At 49.0% G+C, this 21,138-nt stretch overlaps 1 protein-coding gene across 2 annotated transcripts in view; it reads right to left on the bottom strand.

Moving 5' to 3' along the window:
• Positions 1–2,448: 2,448 nt before the first annotated feature.
• The window catches only part of Kcnh1 (potassium voltage-gated channel subfamily H member 1), a 317,409-nt gene continuing 298,719 nt past the window's right edge, over positions 2,449–21,138 (bottom strand). For both annotated transcript variants that reach the window (XM_052200367.1, XM_052200368.1), the window contains exon 11: positions 2,449–3,306. In XM_052200367.1, coding sequence (XP_052056327.1) covers positions 2,449–3,306 — 858 coding nt within the window. The remainder of the gene's footprint in view (positions 3,307–21,138) is intronic.

Below are 21,138 nucleotides of genomic sequence, written 5' to 3'. Positions count from 1 at the left end.
GGCAGCTCTTTGTTTCCGAGTCTCTCCCCAGCCACCAGATAATGACTAAAGCAGGAAGGTGCAGGCCGTGGGTATCTGCGTCCTATAGTCCTTGCTCAGGACTTGCCTCCGGCCCAGTGTGTACCATGCCAGCAAAGAGACATGGGTTGGCGTATTTAAACTTTGTTTCAGAGAAGGCAATAATAGCAAAGCCACCGTAGAAAGGGGGAAAGCTAAGAGCCACCCTCGGGTGATCTTCACTATCACCGGCAGGAACTGAAGCCCTAGATACCTAGAACCCTAAGACACGCAGAGAGATATACCTTGCAGGGTGTGGACCCTCATCTAATGGGACTTCAGCCTAATGTGCATTGACCCCAGAGAGCAGCCTGAAGCTTAATCTGTCACCTGTCACAAGGATGAGCTTACCTGCACCCCAGCAACTGAATCCCTAAGATCCAGATGGGGAGATGCTTCACTGCCTCCTTGGATAGAGCTAAGTCAAGAAGCAATGGGGCCTCTGCTCTACTAGCCAGCAAGATGCTAGAGGGTCATTAAATCGCAGAGAGTTCCAGAAAGATCTCTAGGAGTGAGTGCTTCTGAGGCTGAATGTTGCATGACCATGAGGCCCACCTACCCTAAGCTGAGCAGTTCGTAAACTTTAGAGCCAGGCTACGTGAGGAGTAGACTTGTGAGACATTCAGGGGCAGCTGGCAGATGGACTCCAGTACTTCACAGTCTCTGCTCCAAGTAGTATTTGGCAGCAGCTCAAGAGACTGTAGGCCTAGCTTTACTCACGGTCACCACTGAGGGTTTTTGAAGGCCACCATGTCTTGGTCTAGGGATGCCACAAGCCAGACCTTAAGCATTGTGTGATTTCCCAGGGCTATCCAGCCTGCACAGACAGCCGTGCGTCAAGTCTCAGCTTGTGCCATGGCCACTAAGCAGAACAGTAAGTATCTTTGGTAGGGCAGGTCTTGAATGTCAGGCTCCCCAGAGAGGCTGACATTCTGAATCGCAACAGCCAAGCTAAGCAGAGGTGCCCGTGTCAGTTGCTGTCCCTGCTGCTCTCGCAGATCTCAGATCTCGCTGCAGAGCTGAGCTCCAGGCTCACCAGCAGAGCCACACCCCTGACATCTCTGCAGGTATTCACTGAGCCAGCTCCTCCGTCCTGTCTGCTGCCATTGAAATAAGACCAAACAACCTGTCCTCATGTGACCGAGGCGGCAGGTGTCCCTGAGCACCAGGATGTGGCCATGTCTCTGAGCGCCCACCTTCCCCCAGACCATAGTTACACTGTTGCATCCCCCAGCTCATTACTGAGATATTTTGAAAACCAGCGCTTCATTGTTTTCCCCCAGCTCCCTTAGAGAGAATAATCATGGTCCTGCCATTATTTTTAGAGTAGGAAATAGGTTGGCTTTCAAATAAGGCTAAGTGTGGCTCCCACATGTCCTCTAATGACCCCATGCACTGGACAGAAATCCCCATGAGAATCAAAGTAGAAACCTAGTACTTGCTACAATCATTTTTTGAGGTTGTATGTGTGTCTGCTTTGTCAGGAAAGCAATGCTGGGCGCCTGCTCCTTCCGGTAGATGCCCTACACCCTGAGGAAAGCCATGGACAAGCTTGGGAAAAGGTTGAACGAGGGAGGAGAGACGCTCTGTCATGAGGCCTGTGAGATGGTGCAGCTCCAGAGGGTCCCCTGGGTCTGGAGCGTCCACATTTAACCATCCACAGGAGCAGGCTTTGGACCATGCCACAGGGACCGCTCAGAGCCAAGGGCCGCTCCAGCCCTTGCTCTTGCCTCCCCTCTTCTGGGCAAGGAAACTTGAGGGGCCCAGCCTGTGGTGCCCACAGCACAGCACCTGACGCTCCACCTCTGCTGTCAAAGCAGAAAGGCTCTCCCGTCCATCAAGCTCCCCTTATCGCGAGCTTGTTACAAATGACAAAAGTAGAAAAACAGGTGGCAATATCAGACACGGCTACACGGGGGTGGTGAATGCCCAGAGGTCCCTGTGCCTGTCGCGGTCTTCAGGGGTCTTGGCAAAGAAGTCCAATGTAGTCTATTTCTGAGAGGTTTTCAGGGCTCTTCCACCAGTCTCTACTTGGCTACTGCCCTTTCCTGATAATTTTAACCTTTTACAAATATCACATTGGTAAAACATGTTAGAGGAAATGCTCTTTAGATGGATAGTATGCCCCTTCTTCAACATCTGTCAGCGGCTGTTCAACACAGCTGCCATCCCGCAGGGTGGGGTGCCTGGCCATGTTTCCTCTTTTATTTTCCAGAGACGTCCAGAGACGCAGGCACACCTAAGCCACTTGGTCTGACTTTGACTCCTGTCAGAAAAGGCCCAGTTTGAAAGTTGTTGGTCATGTGTTTGTGGTGGGTAGTGTCAGGGGCAGAGGAGGGTGCAGGCTTTTGTCTTTGATTTTATTTGTTTGTTTGTTTTGAAATGATCCTCTCAGCTTGCTCCAAAAATGTCTCTGTCTGACTCTGGGGACTGGGGCCTGGAGATCTCACACGTCTCCTGAGGAGACTGGGAGGACCCTCTGGACGTGAGTATCCTGAGTATCTCAGACAGCTGCTTCTCGATGGCGGTCATTTTGGCATTCAAGGCCTTGATGTCCTCCTTCAACTCATGCTTCACCTCCAGGACCGTGGCCTGTAGCGTCTGCTCGGGGATGGGGTAGAAAGAATGCTTGACCTCAGCCAAGATGGGGCTCCGGTCCTGGGGGCTCCTGGCCTCACCCACATTGTCCAAGCGCAGGTCGCTCTTGGTGATTCCACTGTCACAGGAGTCTGTCTTCTTCAGCGTGGCCTCCCCTGGTGCCTTTGTCCTCTCAGGCAGCGTCTCCATGGACTCTGCCTTGGACACCTTGTTCCAGTCCTCGCCCTTCCCGCAGGTGTCTCTGAAGCGGGCCCAGCCTTTGCGCTTGGAAGGGTCGCCACTAACCGCCTTGGGACCCAGGCACTCAGATCCAGGTGCCTGCAGCTTGGCATGGTCTGACACCGTGGAGGTGGAGGCTGCCTGGAAGGACACAGGTGTGGCAGGGCTCTCACGCACCGTGACCACACTGGCCTTCACCAGGCTGTGGTTGGCTGAGGTATGGTCCGTGAGGGCGTTGCCCTTCTCTACATCCAGGTCATCCAGGTCCCGGCCTCCTCTCTCGGCTGCCAGCCTGGCTTCTTTCTGCTGGCGGAACCTTTGGAAGAGTCTCCTGACGGGGTGGTCAGGAGGCAGGATAAGGGGGGCCTCGTTCTTCCTTTTCATCCTCTCCTCCTCTTCTCGCTTCACGTCGCTGATCTTCCGGAACACAATCTGGATGGAGAGAGCACACCGTGTGTTAGCTGGAAGGAGCTCCAGATGTCAAGTCACCCTGTCAAGTCTGTCAAGCACCATCGTCAAGGGCCGCAGCCCGTAGCATGTTCACAGCCCTGCAAGCCCTCCAGGCCATTCTTCCTGACTGACATCACCTTCCTTCTCCTGACCTGCTTCTCCAATATCAGAGGCTCTTGCTGCTACTCTGCTCAAAAGGAGCAAAGCCCACCTGCATTCGGAAGGCTGACTGCCAAAGTGCATCCTCCGGGGACATCTAGTAAATTAGAAAACCACTTTCCTTCCCTATCTCAGACCTCTTTAGAGAGAAAGCCCTTGAGTCACTAGGATAAAAAGCCCCAGGGATTCTGATCACAAAAGTTTGACCATCTTTAGTCTAAACCACACCACACTGCAGGGTAAAACAGTTAACTTATATCCTCGTGGGGCCACTGCAGTGATATCCACCGGTCTTGTGGGCAGCTATGGCACAATTAAAAGCTAGTCTTTGGGTTAACCTAAGCTAAAAACCCCTGACTTTGAACCTATGCTTATCATATAGCCATAACACTCAATGCTCGGTTGGTGCCTGCAGTTCACAGGCGTTTTTTGTGTTATGTCATGTATTCCTTATTGCGAGGTCACTAAGACATGTGGCATCCCAGTTTAGAAGTGATGAGAGATGGCTCAGTGGTTAAGAGCACTGACTGCTCTTCCAGAGGTCCTGAGTTCAAATCCCACCAACCACATGGTGGCTCACAACCATCAGTAATGGGATCCGATGCCCTCTACTGGTATATGTCTGAAGACAGCTACAATGAACTCATATACACAAGTAAATAAATAATTATTTTTTTAAAAAAGTGATGAAAATGCTAGGCAGTGGTGGCACCTGTCTTTAATCCCAGCACTTCGGAGGCAGAGGCAGGTGGATTTCTGAGTTTGAGGCCAGCCTGGTCTACAGAGTGAGTTCCAGGACAGCCAGGACTATACAGAGAAACCCTGTCTCAAAAAACCAAAAAATAAAAAAAGTAAAAGAAATGGAAATGATGAAAGCAAAACCAAGAGTGTCTGAACATCATACGATATGGTAAGTTGCCTATATAGGGCTTGCACTTTAACCACTGAACCCCAGTTCTGTTGGATAGCCACCATGTCACTGAAAATGATGAGACCACTTCCCTGTCAGCCCCTAAAGACCGCTACTACCACACACAGAGTGGCCCATGTCCTGCTGAGTTAGCAGCTGAGCCCTGAGGATTCTGACCCTGTGGGAAGCACTGGGGTCAGGCTGTCTTCCTCTGAATGATGACATGAAGTGCACAAAAGCAGCTTCTCATATCTTCACCTGGAGCACCTGTGCTGGACACCCAGACCAGCCGTGAATCTGACCTAGGATGTGTCACAGGTCTTGGTAAGGCATGTGGTGGCATGGAAGGAGCATGGCCTTTAGGGTCAGACAAAGTGGCTCAAGTCCCACCAGAGTTAAGCCCTCGCCATGCACTATCAGATGGGTGTCTTACTTCCAGGTCTCGACACCTTCACTAAAGTAGGAGAAATGTACTGTCAAACTGAGGTGAGTATGCTAGCATTCAATTCTGTTGTCCCCGTTCCTTCAAGGACCCAGGTGCACATGAAACAGCTTGCCTTGCCTCCTCCAAGGGCTCTGGCACAGCGTTCTCTGATGACGGCACTCTTCACATGACCAACAAGAACAGTTTGCCAGACTCAACACGGAGAACCCTAATAAACAGGGAGGGCTTGGCACTAGTGATCACAGCTGCTGTCCCTGCCATGACTTCGTGGTCAAAGCATCTGTCACTTGGCCTTACATCAAGGTCAATGGCAGGTAGGTGGGTGTCACACCATTGGGCTCCTTGCATTTAGCCTGCAGCGCTCCCCAGTGGTGGCTTTCTCATCTGCACTGGGCAGCCCTCTTCTTCCACTTATTCTCAAGCTTATCCTTGCCTCTTCACTATGGATCATGCCAGTCCCTTTGTCCCTTCCTCAGCCCTGCCTGTGAGCTGCCTAGACCTGGGTACAGACCAGGCACTCAGAGGAATCCTGTCCACTCTAGAGGACCAGGGAAACCCAGCTATGGACATCCACAGACAGAGGGGTGGAGATAGGAGAGCAACCATCCTCCTCTCCCTGTGCTCTAGACGAAAAGGGGGGTGGCCCCTCAACTTTGTGCCTCTGCACAGGTTTTGGTCAAGTCTGACCTCCTGCAGAGAGGCCGCCTCATTCCCTGAGCTGAGCGAACCCTCTCACCTGCAGCTCTCATGTGCTTTGTGTGCACCGACTCTGTACCTTACTTTTAATCCTGCACACATCTTTCTTAGACACGGAGGCACCTCTTCTGCAGAGAACGCAGACAGTGGCTGAATGAAGAGGAAGCAAATGAGAAAACAGTGCCTTGGGAGTTAACGACTTTCCTAAATGTCTACAGTGTATCAATCTTTTTTTTTTTTAAAATTTTTTTCCTTTATTGATATTTTTTATTTACATTTCAAATGATTTCCACTTTTCTGGGTCCCCACTCCCCACAAGTCCCATAAGCCCTCTTCCCTCCCCCTGTTCCTCCATCTACCCCTTCCCACAAGTGCATCAATCTTAACCCGCCTCCCTGCTCCGTGGCCTTTTCCAGCTGAACTAGACTGAGTGGGTTTAAGGTCTTCCTCAATAAGACAGAAGTTGTTTGGATCTGTCTCTCTCCCCAGTGAAGGGCTTAGGGTAGGACTCTGTATGTAACATTATCTTTGACTTTAACTTTCTTTCTTATCATCTGATCTAAGAGAACAGCACTTGTCCATCTTGTCCATGATTGGCTCTTTAGGAGCACCTAGGATGCGCTCAATCCATGTTTGTAGGATAAATGACTAACAAGGGGTGATACTGGTTAAAGAACCAGAGGGAGAACTTGTCTGACCTGGACAGATGACATGGCAGAGGTCATGGTATCATAACAGGAGAGGGTTGGCTCAGAACACGCTGCTACCCTGTGCGGAAAGTCAACGGCAGTCCTTGGGTGTTCAGATGAGCTGTTCTAAGGCAGTGGGGGTGGAGGGGAGTCCTGCTGACACCAAGAAGACATCTCAAAGCTCACCCTAGGAGGTTTCGCATCAGTGCTCAGATAGGCCTTTCAAGGCTTAACAGAATCCACAGTAAGTGTTTGCAGGAAGGGTGGCCATGCTGTGCCCTGGCTCAGAGTCTAGGACTGACCCAGACAACATATGAAAAGATGCTCTGGGCTACCTCAGCATTCCAGCCTGAACCTCTCCTTGGGATCAGAGTCAAGTCCATGCTTCCTGTTTGGAAACCTTCTGGCCTCTTCCACAGTGTCCTCATATAAAGGCCAGCATCTGTCCACTTGCATACCCTATCCCCACTAACAGGGAGGGGAGCCAAAGTGCAGCCCTTTGGAAAGAAGCACCACTCCTCCACCCCAGGGACGAGGCTTAAGAGGTCCTTCAGGGCTGATGGGTGCTGGCTGCTCTGCTGATGTGCAGTTGAAGGCACGTTACCATCTCAGCTTCTGCTTTGAAGTCATTAGTGAGCTCTGTGCCAGCAGCAACCATGACTGTGCATTTTGACGAGCATTTTAGATAGAACAGACAGGGCTGGCTGCATGTGACTGGTAACAACAAGGCCTAAGCTACCAGAGACACTCACAGTTCCCCAAGGCAGGAACACGCCTCAGCAATGGTAGCCAAGACCTCCAACTGAAGCCAATACCTTCTGTGCAGATAAGGCTCTGGTAGAAAGCATGGCTGCCCAGCCCTCACAGTGTTCCAGGAGGCTTTTAAAGTGCTATTTGAGGGGGTACAGTTTCAGTCTGTGCTTTATTGCAGGACTTTTTGGAACCTAAATGTGCAAATACACCTTATGCATGTCTAAGAGGAAAACTATTCAGAATTTCTCTTCTCTAGATTTATTTTGTGTGTATAGGTGTTTTGTCTGCATGTGTACCTTGTGCATGCAGTGGCCAGGAGGTCAGAAGAGGTAGTAGATCCTCTGGAGCTGGAGTTACAGGTGGTTTTGACCTCCACATGGGTATTGAAAATAGAGCCTGGGTCCTGTGGAAAAGTAGTCAGTATTCTTCCCTACAGAGCCACCACCCATCCCTTACTCTGAACTTCTTAGTCTATTTCCCCAGATCCTCTTTCAAACAAGTGTCTCCCAGAATTCTTTCAGACTATGGGGTAGGGTGTCCTCTGTATTTGTATAGTTTCCTGTCCCAGGCTGCATGGCTCTCTCACTCTTGTTAAGCCTTGGAGTTGAGGATGGGGGTGTGTGTCTTCCTTGAAGATGCATTGCTCCCTGAAAAGTGGGTCTGCATTGACCCAAACTCTTGCAGCTTGTATGATATGGTCCTAGCTCAACTCTCCTACCTGCTCCTATTGTACATTCCCCCACCCCCACTCTGCCTGGCCCTTTAGCTTGCCTTTACTGTGATCTCCAAGACTGAAGTGAGCAGTCATTTCGTCCAGCAACCTTCCCTGAACTCTTCCCACCCAGCGTCGGCAAACCCACCCGATGGTACTTTGCAGCAGGCAGCCACACACTAAGCCAACCTTTTCTTAGTTGGTCATGTTCTTCAGACAGAAGCTCCCCGAAGGCAGACACACTCATGTTTCCCATTTTTATCACTGTGCCCAGCACCTATAGCAATCAATAAGTGATTGCTAAGTCAATAAACATGGCAGTGCCTGAGTTAGGACCATTCCCTGCTCTGAAGTTCGTGCTATGTATAGGATGTTATCCACAGGTCCCTTGAAATCTGCTTCTGATGTGCATGATCCAGTGGGAAAAGAGGAGATGGTGGGTGGATTTATTCTATGCACAGCATGTGGGTTCCTGAGGTGAAGTGTAGTGTGTAAACTCCCGAGGGACTTCCATGGTTACCCCTTGTCATTGCAGACTCCCCTCAATGGGACTCCATCATCTTCATCTAACTGGTTTACAGATTCTTTCTTACATGACCTTGGGTGTAGAAGGCGGGGTATTTAGGAGGACTAATACATATTTTTTTTTTCAATGAGGACAACTGTTCTTGAATTTTCTATTTGTATAAACTTGGACCTTCCTTGAGAAGATCATCCAGTTTCATGGGCAGGGACTGACTGGGGAGTTTGATGGCCAGAGGCCACATGCTGAGCAGGCATCCCTGAACCTGTCCCCTCTGCTGACTCCTCAGGTCCCATCAACTCAATGCCAAGCCTCTCTCTGTGGGCTTCATTTGTAGGGATTCAAGAAAAGTTCCCATGGCCCTAGAAATTACTTTGGAAACTACTAAATAACTTCAAACTTCCTCTGTAAAGGCAATCAGTGGTTTTAATAATTTGTCCTATGTAAGTATGTTACAGCTCAGGCCACATATTTAAGAGAGGTGGTTTAAGTGTCCCCCCCCCCATAGGCTCCATTGCCTAAACACTGGTCCTCAGTTGGGGGGAAGGCTTTGAGAGCTTAAACCTTTGCCCTACTTCTGGATTCTCTGCCACTCATGCTTGCACCTGCTTCTTCTCTGGCTTCCTTGTTTGACAACAGCTGCCATTCCCTGCCACAGTGAACTCTTTCTCTCTCTGAAACTCTTAGCCAAAGTAGACTTTCTCCAAAAGTCTCCTTTGGTTGTGATGCTTTCTCACAAGAACAGAAAAGCAACGGACAGACAGTGTTTCCTGTGAGGTGTGCATGCAAGAATCACCACTGTAATGTGACAACTGGGGGAGCTGAATTGCTGGCCTGTTCAACATTACGTGGGCAGTTAAAAGCAGGACTCCTGGGTGTAGCCTGTGCTCTTTCCTTGCCAAGAAATAAACATAGGGATTGTTTTAAGAGAGAGGTGCTGGGCACTATGCAGAGATCCTTAACGATTCACTGGAAGGACCCAGCTCTGGAGCCTGGCCTCCCCTCTGCGGGCAGTGATGGGCATGTCCAGATCCTTCCTGGGCCCAGAGTCCTTCCAGTTCACAGGAGCATGTTTTCTCTTTCCTAATAGGCTAGGCACAGGGGGCCCAGCTGCATGCTGTACATCCCAAGTCTTACTAACATTGTGGGTAACAGAGGAAGCCCTCAGAGCAGGGATGGCCACTGTATACCATGGATGCATTACCTGCATCCCTCTGAGACTGCACTGAACCGTGGCCTGAGCATGGGAATTTGTTGATAAGTGGTCATTGAGCTGAACAGAGTGACACGCAGATCCTTAAGCTTCAAGGCTTTGTGAGCAACTATTTTTAACTTTATTTGAAAGCAAATCAACCTCTTGTGCTTTGAGGTGAATCAGGACAATCAACCACCTCTTCTGGTTGCCTCAAAGGAGGGTCCTCAGGGCTAGAGAGATGGAGAAGCCCATAAAGTGCTTTCACATAAATAAGAGGATCCAGGTTCAATCCCCAGCACCCACATAAAAAGATTGGCTAAAACGGTACCTGGCTATAAATCCGCTGCTTGGAAGTAGAGACAGGAGGATCCCTGGAGCTCACTGTCAGTCTAGACAACTGGCAAGCTCTGAGTTCTCTATTTTAAGAAAAATAAGGCGGAGATGCCTGTATGCATATGCACACACACAGGCATTTTAACCCAAACATATATACTCACACATGAACATGTATACACATAAATTATCTGCACATATACACACATACATGTGAGGAAGATCTAGCACTCATTGATCTGACATCCACTGAAGTGACAGCAAAGACTAGGCCAAAGAGAGCAGGAGAGCCCTCAAGGTCACTTGAGTCCCTGGGTCCTAAGAGGATCCCAGCCTTACAAAGAGAGGAAAAGCAATTCCAGGAGAGCAGTGGACTCCGGGAGCCTTGACACCACAAGGATGAGGTCAGCACAATAAAACTCAGTGACTTCCATGAGTAGACTGGGTGCTTAGTTTTTATCAACCCAACACAAGGTAGTGTCATCTGTGAACAGAGGCTCTCAGTTGGGAAAATGTTCCTCTAAAATTGGCCTGCAGGCAAGCTTGGGGCATTTTCTTGGTTAATGCTTAAAAGAGCATGGGCAGAGCCACCCCAGGCATGTGGGCCACAGAAGTATAAGAAAGCAAACTGAGCAAGTCCATAAGCAGCAAGCACTCCTTCATGGTGTCTGCTTCAGTTCCAGCCTCTAGGTTCATGCCCTGCGCACGTCCTGGCCTTGGTGTTCCTTGGTGATGAACTGTGACACGGAATTGTAAGCCAAACAAACCCTTCCCTTACCAGGATCCCTTTGTGTTCTATCACAACAAGAGAAAGCAAGCAGGAATGACTTGTGGTATGAGTCATAGGATACCAGGACAAAGCTAATGAAAGTTATCCTATTTTCTCCTGAATCCTGCGTGAAATGCTCAGAGGGAAACAGAAAGGGCACAGGTTATTGTATTCCTAACTCTATGCAACCTGGGACAAGTTAGGCTCTTGGTGGGATTGACTGGATGGTTCTTAAACAAGGCTGTACCTCAGAAGCACCTGCAGTAGTGTACAGAATGAGAGTGGTCTGTGACAGTGGCCTGTGACAGGCAAGAGCAGACCATGTACCAAGTTCTCAGAAACAGCATCTGAGAGGGCAGGACTGTTGCCTGCTAAGGCCTCTAGCATTCTGATGTCTTGTGAGTGAGTGGCTACAGCCCTTCCCTAGGACACTGCACCGCTCTGCCTGCAATGCTCCCAAGACTTGCTGTGTGTGTGTGTGTGTGTGTGTGTGTGTGCGCGTGCGTGCCTGCCTCTCTCTCTCTCTCTCTCTCTCTCTCTCTCTCTCTCTCTGTGTGTGTGTGTGTGTGTGTGTGTGTGTGTGTCTGCATTTGTCTGTGTGTTCCAATGAATGTCCCAGCTGCTGGTCACCCTGAAGGACTGGACAGACAGCCCTTGTAATCACTTTTCAATAAAGTTTCCTTAAACTTTGAAAAGCCATCTTGCTCTCTAAAGTGGAACACCAGGGCTCAGGAATACACAGGGACCACTTCTGTCTGTGGAGCACCTTTAGAAGGTTCCTCTAACAGGGCATCCCCCTGAGGCAGCTCTCTCACACACAGAGTGCTTCCTCCCTGCAGGGAACGCTTTCACACAGGGTATCTTAATTATGGAGGTGACCTTTCCCAACACAGGGAATCTCCGTTGCAGCAGAGAACCCAGACTCTTCTCTCCCTGGGGCCAGGGCCAGGGCCAGTCTGGTGCTGCTTCAGGCTATACTGAGTCACCAAGTAGGGACGTTGGGGGTGGGACTAGGCCTCACCCACCCCCACAGCTAACAGGCCTGGGTGACACAGTTCTCCTCATGATTTCTCTAGGCACAAGCCCTCCATCAGTAACGCTGCCTGGTTTTATAACAGAGCATAAACTGTGAAGATTTACAAACTGTACCACTTAAGAACTGAGCACAGGGTCCCCAGTGGAGGAGCTAGAGAAAGGACCCAAGGAGCTGAAGGGGTTTACAGCCCCATAGGAGGAACAACAATATGAACCAACTAGTACCCCCCAGAGCTCCCAGGGACAAAACCACCAACCAAAGAGTACACATGGAGGGACCCATGGCTCCAGCCACATAGGTAGCAGAGGATGGCCTGGTTGGATATCAATAAGAGGAGAGGCCCTTGGACCCCTGAAAACTCATTGCTCCAGGGTAGGAGAATGCAAGGTCAGGGAAGCAGGAGTGGGTGGGTTAGTGAGCAGGGGAGCAGGGATGGGATAGGGGGTATTTGAAATGCAAATAAAGAAAATATCTAAGAAAAAAGAAAAAAAAGAGTTGCCTCAGTCATGGTATCTGTTCACAGCAGTAAAACCCTAAGACATTGCTCAACAAGTGTATTAGAAATCATTTATCTTTATGGGGGTGACTCTGGAGATGATTCTAGAAGGCTGAGCTAGAAATAGGATAAAAGGTGAGGGATTTGGGAAAGGGTGTCCTATACAGAGGACAGCACATGTCAAGATCCGACACACCGTCTAAAGTAGGACAATGCCTCTGACAGCAGGCCCAGGGGAGAGTTGACTCCATGGCTAACACTCAGTTCCCAGAGCTGTGTGGAGTGTGACAGGTGTCCCAGAAGGATCACTGTCCTCCACTGGAGTGATGAAGTGGAGTCTGGATATGGCAATTCCCAAGGTCATGCAAAGCTCAGCAGCGGCTGGAAGCCAAGCAGCCAGAGTCTCTGCCTGCCCACGTCCTAGGCCTCTCTGCTTAGCGAATGCCCGGGGTTTGGGAAAGAAGAAGGTTCTCTTAGGACGTGTGGGTCACTTCCTTCACAGAAGCCCTGTCCTCCAACGTGATGGTTAAGTTTGTCATCCCAGGACACTAGCAAGATATCTAGGCCTGTGGGAGCATCTGTGAGGCTGTTTCCAGGAAGGATCAACTGAGTGGGCAGGTAAATTCCAAATGTGGGCAGTGCTATCTCATGAGCTGGAAAAAAAAAACAAACAGTGGGGGATATGGAAAAAGCCAGGTAATCTGCTTCTGGGTCTGCAGAGACTTGAGCGAGCAGTCTTGTCTGAACTCTCAGTGATACTCTGAGGAGGGTGGTGGTATCCCTTCATGGTTGCACAGCTAGGTTCTGAGAACAGATGAGCCCTGGAGGCCTTCCACTGACAGACCACAGATACATTCGATGCTCTGTCTTCTGGGACATAAGGTAGCCAAGGCTAGCATAGACGGAGCGCATGCCCTTGGTGTTCTGTGATAATGATGCTCTCCTGGGTCACTGGGTTAGCCACAGACAGAACTGAAACTTTCCCTGTCAGTGACGCTCAGCTGTGGGTGTGCTTTGGGAGTGGCACTCAGGGAGGAGATGGCACCGTCACGCAGGAGCCCCAGGCCTGACACTCTTCACCAGAGGTGACGTTTGTCACGCTTATGCTTCATGCTCTCCAGTGTAATAATGCATTGCAGCTTCAAAAACACAAGTCCACTCTGAACCTCGGGATATCACCATGTTTGCATTTTTTCCGATGTAAGTTAAGGAGCTTGAAATGATCCAATTCTGCCTTAAAGTGGGCTCTAAACCCTATAATGGATGTTCTTGTAAGGGACCCAGAGGGAAAGGCTGTGGAGATGGAGGTAGACACACTCACACACATACACACTCATACTCTCCTCTCTCTCTCTCTCTCTGTCTCTGTCTCTGTTTCTCTCTCTCTCTCTCTCTCTCTCTCTTTCTCTCTCTCTCTCTCACACACACACATCCCATTGGATCTATTTATCTAAAGAGCCCTATTACAATGGTTCTCGGTTTCCTGACCAGTGTAGACATGAGCAATCAGCCAGCCTCTGCCTGCTGCCGCCACATCAGCGAGCACGCCCTCTTCCAAGCTTTCCCCATCACAATGGACTGCACCCTCCAAATGTAAACCCAAATAAACCCTTTCTTCACTAAGTTAATTCTGCCAGGTGGTTTGTCACTGTGGTGAGAAAGGAAACCATCACAGCATAATTTATTTTTCCATCAAAATCATGAACCTATTGTTCCACTAGTCTAGCTGCGTGTGAAGCCAGGATGGAGAATGAGGCACACTGACTTCTAAGCCCTGAGTGAATTTGTGTCTCTCTTGGAGGTTTGGGGATTTATTGACTTATTTGCCCCTAAAGTTCCAGCATCTCTCAACCATGTGCTTTGACGTGGATTTCATTCAAGCAGGGGGTTCAAGCATCAATCCGACGGTCTGGTAAGCCAAGGACTCTTCTCCGGTTCTGAAGTGTTATTTAGTTTGATGCTTTCTCTCTCTCCCCTTTCTGCCTCGCCTTTGAAGCTCCATGAGCTGTGTGTGATGTGCACTGATGTCTCCATTCTCTCCCACTCTCTCCTTCCCCTCCTGCCCTTTCCCTTCAATCTTACCTTTTTATTACTCTCGGAAAAGATCCCTCTGACTTATCTTCCAGGCTTTGGGTTGTTTTACATTTCTGCGACATGTTATTTTCCAAAATACAAAGCTCTGTCTTATTTTTGATCATTTCTTTTTATAGTGAACCATTTGGTTCCATAGATACATCTGTTGTGTGTGCTCATTTGAGCTTTTTTTTTTTTTTTAAATCTTGCTGTCCATGTTAGCACCCACTAAGGTGTGTGAGCTGAGGATGTGAAGCCAGGGCTCTTCCTGCAGCCCAGGACGGTATGATAGCCCCTGGGTTTAGTGCTGAGGTTCACCTCTGGCTTCCACAGTGGTTTGTGCTCAAGCAATACAATGTTGGTGAGGGTTTTTGATTTTTTTTTTTTTTGAGACAGGGTTTCTCTGTATAGCCCTGGAACTCACTCTGTAGACCAGGCTGGCCTTGAATTCAGAAATCTGCTTGCCTCTGCCTCCCAAGTGCCAGGATTAAAGGCGTGCACCACCATTGCCTGGCTCTTGGTGAGGTTTTAAAAGTATATATAAAAGATTTACCTATTTTAATTAATGAATCCATTTTAAAATTTGAGTGGATGCATGTGTGTCTGCATGTGTGTCTGCATGAGTTTATGTGCATTTACCACATGTGTGCTGTTTTCCACCAAAGCCAGAGGGTGTCAGATCCCCTGAAGTAGAGCTACAGATCATTCTGAGCCTCCTGACGTGGGTGTTGGAACCTCACCTGGGTCCTGTGGAAGAGATGAGTCCTCTCCACATCTCTCTAACCCTAAGATTAGAGTTTTACAGAAGAAAGCAAAGAAACAGGTATAGTTCCTTTTTTAAGCTCCTACTTCCCACTCCCCACCCCCTGGCTTGGTAAAGTATAGAAGCTTTACATAGCTGTATAACTTTTCACCTTTACTAAACCAATAACCACTTCTGTTTACATATTCTTCAGAAATTTGTTTAAAAGCATCTTTCTGTTACATTTCCCCACATTTTATTTTGTCCTTAAGAGCTTCTGAGTAAGCAAAGCAAAACAAAACAAATCTTGTATAATTCTATTTAGTTTCCAGGAAGGCAAAGATAGATGACCTGGGTCTACCTACCCAAGATTTTACAGTTTTATTATTTAAATGTTTAAAAGGCCTACTGGAGCCCTTTTAAACTAAGTACCCAGAAATCATAAAGTATAAATAAATATTTTACTTAAAAGACAAACAACAAAATACAAAAATATATTTATAATTGATAAGCCAAAAATTGCTTTTAGAGATTGATAAGGAAGAAAGCTTTACTGTTCCAGTTTTTAAATGAGTTCAAAGACAGTGCAAGGCCACAGTAAAGGAAATGTAATGGTGGCTTAGCACATGGTAAGGCGCTCAGCCCCACTCATAATAAGGATAAATTAAACCAACTCCAAGACACACCTGCCAGAGTAACAACCTGCATTGTGGGTGAGGGAGCCTCGAAGCAAGCTTCTCACAGGGCATCGCCAGCATGCTGTGAAGCCTCCCAAACACGCATGTCCCATCTGTACCGAGGCTATGTCTACTTCCTAGGGTGACTGGAAGAAAGGTGCACGTGAGTGCTGACACAATGGGTGTTACTATAGAGGGCATTGATGCTGCCTTCTGAACGCTGCCCTGTGCTGTGGCCCAGCAAACGCCCACCATAACACCTGTGTAATAGTCCCCTGTTCAAGTGCCCTTCCTTGAGCTTGGCATCTCAGTGTTCAATTCCATTAGGAGCAGCCTAGCCCCTAAGCAGGGCACAGACAAGCCAGGCAGGGAGAGGGTGGAGGCTAATGATGGTGCTCCAAGCTGAAACACAGGAACATTCCTGTCATGCGGCAACTCTGCGAGACGACATATTACTTGGGGGCTATGATAGGCTCAGATGTTAGCTTAAGGAAGTAACACCCAGACAGGCAGAGGCACCCTTGACTGGGCAAATACCATAATGCAAGCCCTTTGGATCAAAGGTGGGAAGCTTCTGGGGTCACCAGAAACCAAGTCTGAATTGTGGAGGTCCTTCCTGCTGAGAAGTCTGGCAGAAGGGAGAGAGGACCAGCCTGCCCTGGGTCTCAGTAGGAGGAGGGACCGTGGCTTCCTAGTCATCTAGATGTTCAGGATATCATCTGCATTCCCGGTCACCACTGTCTCCAGGCCAGGGAGATGAGACTGGGCCTGACACCTCCTTCCGCCAGCCACTCCTGGCTCTGCTCTTTTGTTTCCTCCTGAGGCCAGAGCCAGAGGCGGGTCTCTACTTTCCAGAGCACCCTGATGAGATAGCCATGCCTCCACCCACCATTAACAACAGACAACTGGCATTTGCTGGTGTTTTCTACTGGACAGGAGCCTGGCACACACATTGTCTCCTTTGAGACTGGGGCATGGCCAAGCTGTCTTCCCTTGAATAATGAATACACAGGAGCCAAGGGGAGGGAGGGACCCAGGCTCCTCTGACCCTCATGCTGCTCTGTGTCTCAAAGTCCACACCTTCAGGGGCCATGTCTGGACTTAATCATCTGATGGCCAACTGCATATACCAGTATTCAGTTTTGTCTAATTAAATCCATTCCAGACTCTCACTTCTCTCAAGACATGAAGAACAGCTGGCCAGGACCCTTTCTTCCCATAAGCAATGTATGCAGAGCACTCTCTACCCTGCTGCAAATCCCAGATCCTCTTCCCTCCATGATCAGCCAGGGCTTGGGACTTGAGGCAGAAAGAGGCTAGAGAAGCATGGGACAGATGGAGGCTGGGGAGGAGGGTGTATGGAGGCTGGGGAGGAGGGTATATGGAGGCTGGGGAGGAGGGTGTATGGAGGCTGGGGAGGAGGGTATATGGAGGCTGGGGAGGAGGGTGTATGGAGGCTGGGGAGAGGTAGGTGGATGGAGGCTTGGGAGGAGGGGGTATGAAGGTTTGGGAGGAGGGTGTATGGAGGCTGGGGAGAGGTAGGTGGATGGAGGCTGGGGAGGAGGGTGTATGGAGGCTTGGGAGGAGGGTAGATGGAGGCTGGGAAGGAGGGTGGATGGAGGGTGGGGAGAGGTAGGTGTATGGAGGCTGGGAAGGAGGGTGGATGGAGGGTGGGGAAAGGCAGGTAGATGGAGCCTGGTTATGGCATCTGTTCTAGAAATGGACATTTATCTCACTGGGAGATGTTGACTTCATACTCCTGTTAGCATTCCCTATCAGACTGAGGGAAGGGGGATGAAAAATATGTAAAGATAGCCACTGAAGCAAGACCAGACAGCCCCCGGGAAGGCACTGTCATCTCTCGGGCCTGTGAGAGGCCCTCTGCCCTCAGTCTTCCCATCTGGACTGTCCCGCAGCCTGCAGCCTTGTGCTGTTCTTGCTGGAGCACCTCAGGGCTGATAAAGCACAGAGAAGGTTCTGGAGCCTTGGGCCTCTTTCCTGGAACTTTAACCTCACTATGGTAACCTATAAAGATCTGTGACCAAACTGGCAAACCATGGTCCTGGAGTGAGTGAGCTACGGGTAACAGTGGTCTCTGTCAGACGGCCTGCGACAGGCTCTTCCGCGGCTGCAGGAAGCCCTGTAGCTAGTCCAGAGATGCCAAAACGTCATCCTGGCCCAAATCCAGATACTGGTGATCCCAGTTTCCATAGCCAAAGATGTGTGGCTCTGAAGGCAGAACAAGCCCTCAGGTAACAGCTCTGTGGTCCCAGGACCCTTGCTCCTCTCATTTCCAGAGCCGCAGGGCAAGCCTTGCCTCTACTTGTCTTAGAATCAGCCATGGCATGCTGTCTCCAGCTCCCACAGTACCCCTAAGCAATGCTGCCCACCATAATCATAACCAGCACCGGCACTACCACCGGACACCGAGGGGACATGCCAGGTTCCTCGAATATTGTATTCTAGCTAACCCTTGGGACACCCTGAGGGGGCTCCTTTCACCAGCCCATTCTACAGATGCAGAAAGTGAGACTCGGACAGGTGAAGGGGAGAACCAGGGCCAAGGTTAGTCCTGGCCTCCAGACTCCGCCCTTTCGCCTATCAGCATGTCTCCTCACTGTGGCTGGTGCTGTTCATACTGAGGCCTGCCCTCCACAAAGGCTCCTGGAGCACATGGGAAAGGGGAAGTATTTGCTCCCCCAGAAGTCAGCCTGCAAACACACCTGGGCGGGGCATGTTCCCTGTGCTTGTGAAGGCCCCACCCCAACCGCAGTCACTGCTGAGCTAAAGGACAGCACACATCTTTAATAGTGCAGGAATATAAAGCTAACATGAAAGAAGTAATGCACGTAAAAGTCCGCCTCAGACACAGGCTCAGCACAGGTTTGATGGACACCTAATGACTTAACACTGCTGTTGCTGAATGACCCAGTAGTACAGATGGGGAAACTGAGGCCCAGAGAAGGGCACTGATGCCTCCCAGCTTCCCAGTCAGAAACAGAGGTGGGGGAGAGACAGTGTTCCCTAATCAGCCTCTTCTCACAAAGCTCTTACGGACTGGCTGAGCCAAGCACAGTGGGTCGTTCTCACCAGTGCTTCAGGCAGCACTGCAAATTTCATTTTGCAGAGGATAAAAGTGAGGCTCAGGGGTGTGCCAGTCAATGATGAAATACCTGGAGGGGCGGAGGAAGTCCTTGGCTGTCTGTCACAGCCTGTTCTGTCAACTCATATGTTACAAATGTCATAGGAAGATTGGGTGCAGAAGAGAAAGCCCAGCCCCATTTTCTGAAAATTCAGTCTAGGAAAGAGCATGTGTGTATGTGGTGTGTATGTGTACAGGTATGTGTGTTCATGGCTAAGTGTATATGGGTGTATGTATGTATGGCACTGTGTGTATATGTGTAGAGTGTATGTGAGTATGAATAGTTGTGTGTATAGTTGTGTAGCTATGTGTATGTTTGTGGGAGTATACACAGGTATTAGAGTACAGGTTTGCCTGTGTGCAGATGGATATATATATATGTATATATATATATATATATATATATATATATATACACACATGAATGTATATACTGTGTATATTTGGGAAAGATGATTTATATGTATGTGAATAGAGATATTATATGTATGTGAAGGTGTGCATGTGTATGTATGTATGAATGTGGGGTGTATATGAACATGTACAAGTATGTGTGCATATGTGCATATAGTATGTGTATGCATATATATAAGTGTGTATGTGTAGTCATGCCTATATAGACGTGTGCAAACACAGGTGTTATGTGTAATGGCTGTGTATATACAAAGGTGTGTATAAATGTGGGGTGCATATATTGGTGTGTGTGAGTGCAGGTATATGTGTTTATGACTGTATGAATGGGCCTGTGTATGTTTGTAGGGATGTACATGAGTGTGTGTGAGTGCAGGTATGTCTTTGTATATGGGTGTATATATATACAAACATATATATGTTTGCAAGTACAGGTATGTGTGTGTGTGGTGTGCATGTATGTATGTGGGGTTGTATATGAGAGTGTGCATATATATGCAAGTACAGGAATATGTGTACATGGTTGTGGGTTGTGTGTATGCACAGGTGTGTGTAGGATATATGTGAATAAATGTGTGTATGTGCACAGATGTGCAAATGCATGTGCATGTGTGCGTTCAGATATACACAGTGATTGCTGTAGGCAAGCACTGAGGTCAGGTTCCATGTATATCACTGCAGGACCAACACCTGGGAGGGGCTGATGGGATGAGCAAGTGCACTGGGCCCAGATGAGAAGCTGGGCAGACAGAAGGTGGGCAGGGTCCCCAGCCCACCCAGTGCTCCCACTCTGCCATGAGATCTCTGACCCATGCCCAGCACAGAACAGGAAACCTTTGTCACCAGTAGGGTATCCATAAATCTGCCTGTAATGCAACAGGTGGGCATTTGGCCTGGTTTGACCTGAGTTTCTTCCCAGAGAGAGCTATTTACATCAAGAACTCTTGAAGGACAGGAACTGCTCGGCAGTTGCTGGCAGCAAAAGTCCCAAACAGACTGCCCAGTGCTGCCGCTCTCCTCTCTATAAAGTCAATAAAGAGGCCAAGACTCAGAGAGGCAGAGCTCAGTGTCCTCTGGGAGCTGCTGGCTGCACCACACTCTGGTCGGGTGGGGACGGACCAGGGTTACATGGCCACTTCCCCACCCCAGCAGGCAGTGCTTTCTAAAGGACCCTCAGCCCTAGGAGAAATAGAGACTGCTCAAAAGGCCATTGATGAGTCTGATCCTTGGGACAGAAGCAAAGCACCTCCATGGCTGCCTCTCTTAGTGTCAGCAGAATCTATTTGGGCCAATGGTCAGGCTCTGCAAACAGGCTTCCCTCAGCAGCTACTGCGCCCAAGTGTGTCAAGGTGTCAGGTTGATATGTGATCCAAGATCACAGTAACTCCCACACAGACACAATCACATGTCATACAGACACCCATCCAGGCCCAGACACCTAACCTATGGGGCCTTCCTCTCCACATAGACTCCATGCTCACACTAGTACCTTCATCCCATCCAGATCCTAGATCTGTCTCCTTTGGCCCAGGCTGCTCCTGCCCTCAGCCCCTACCACAGACTCCAACCTTCCCTCTGCTGAAAAAAAGCATAATTGTGGCTTCATAGAACGAGTTGGGTAGAGTTCCTTCTGTTTCTATTTTGTGGAATGGTTTGAAGAGTATTGATATTAGGTCTTCTTTGAAGGTCTGATAGAATTCTGCACTCAAACCTGTGCTTTTTTTTTTTTTGGTTGGGAGACTTTCAATGACTGCTTCTATAGGGGTTATGGGACTGTTTGGAAGGTCTATCTGATCCTCATTTAACTTTGGTGTTTAGTATCTGTCCAGAAAATTGTCCATTTCATCCAGATTTTCCAGTTGTGTTGAGTATAGGCTTTTATAGTAGGATCTGATGATTTTTTGAATTTCCTCAGTTTCTGTTGTTATATCTCCCTTTTCTTTTTTTATTGATATATTTTTTATTTACATTTCAAATGATTTCCCCTTTTCTGGGTCCCCACTCCCTGCAAGTCCCATAAGCCCTCTTCTGTCCCCCTGTTCTTCCATCCACC

This window comes from Apodemus sylvaticus, chromosome 12, assembly GCF_947179515.1.
Source record: "Apodemus sylvaticus chromosome 12, mApoSyl1.1, whole genome shotgun sequence".
NCBI classification, from domain to species: Eukaryota; Metazoa; Chordata; class Mammalia; order Rodentia; family Muridae; genus Apodemus; species Apodemus sylvaticus.
The sequence above is the reverse complement of the archived record's forward strand: the minus strand, read 5'-3'. Positions and strand labels throughout refer to the sequence as shown.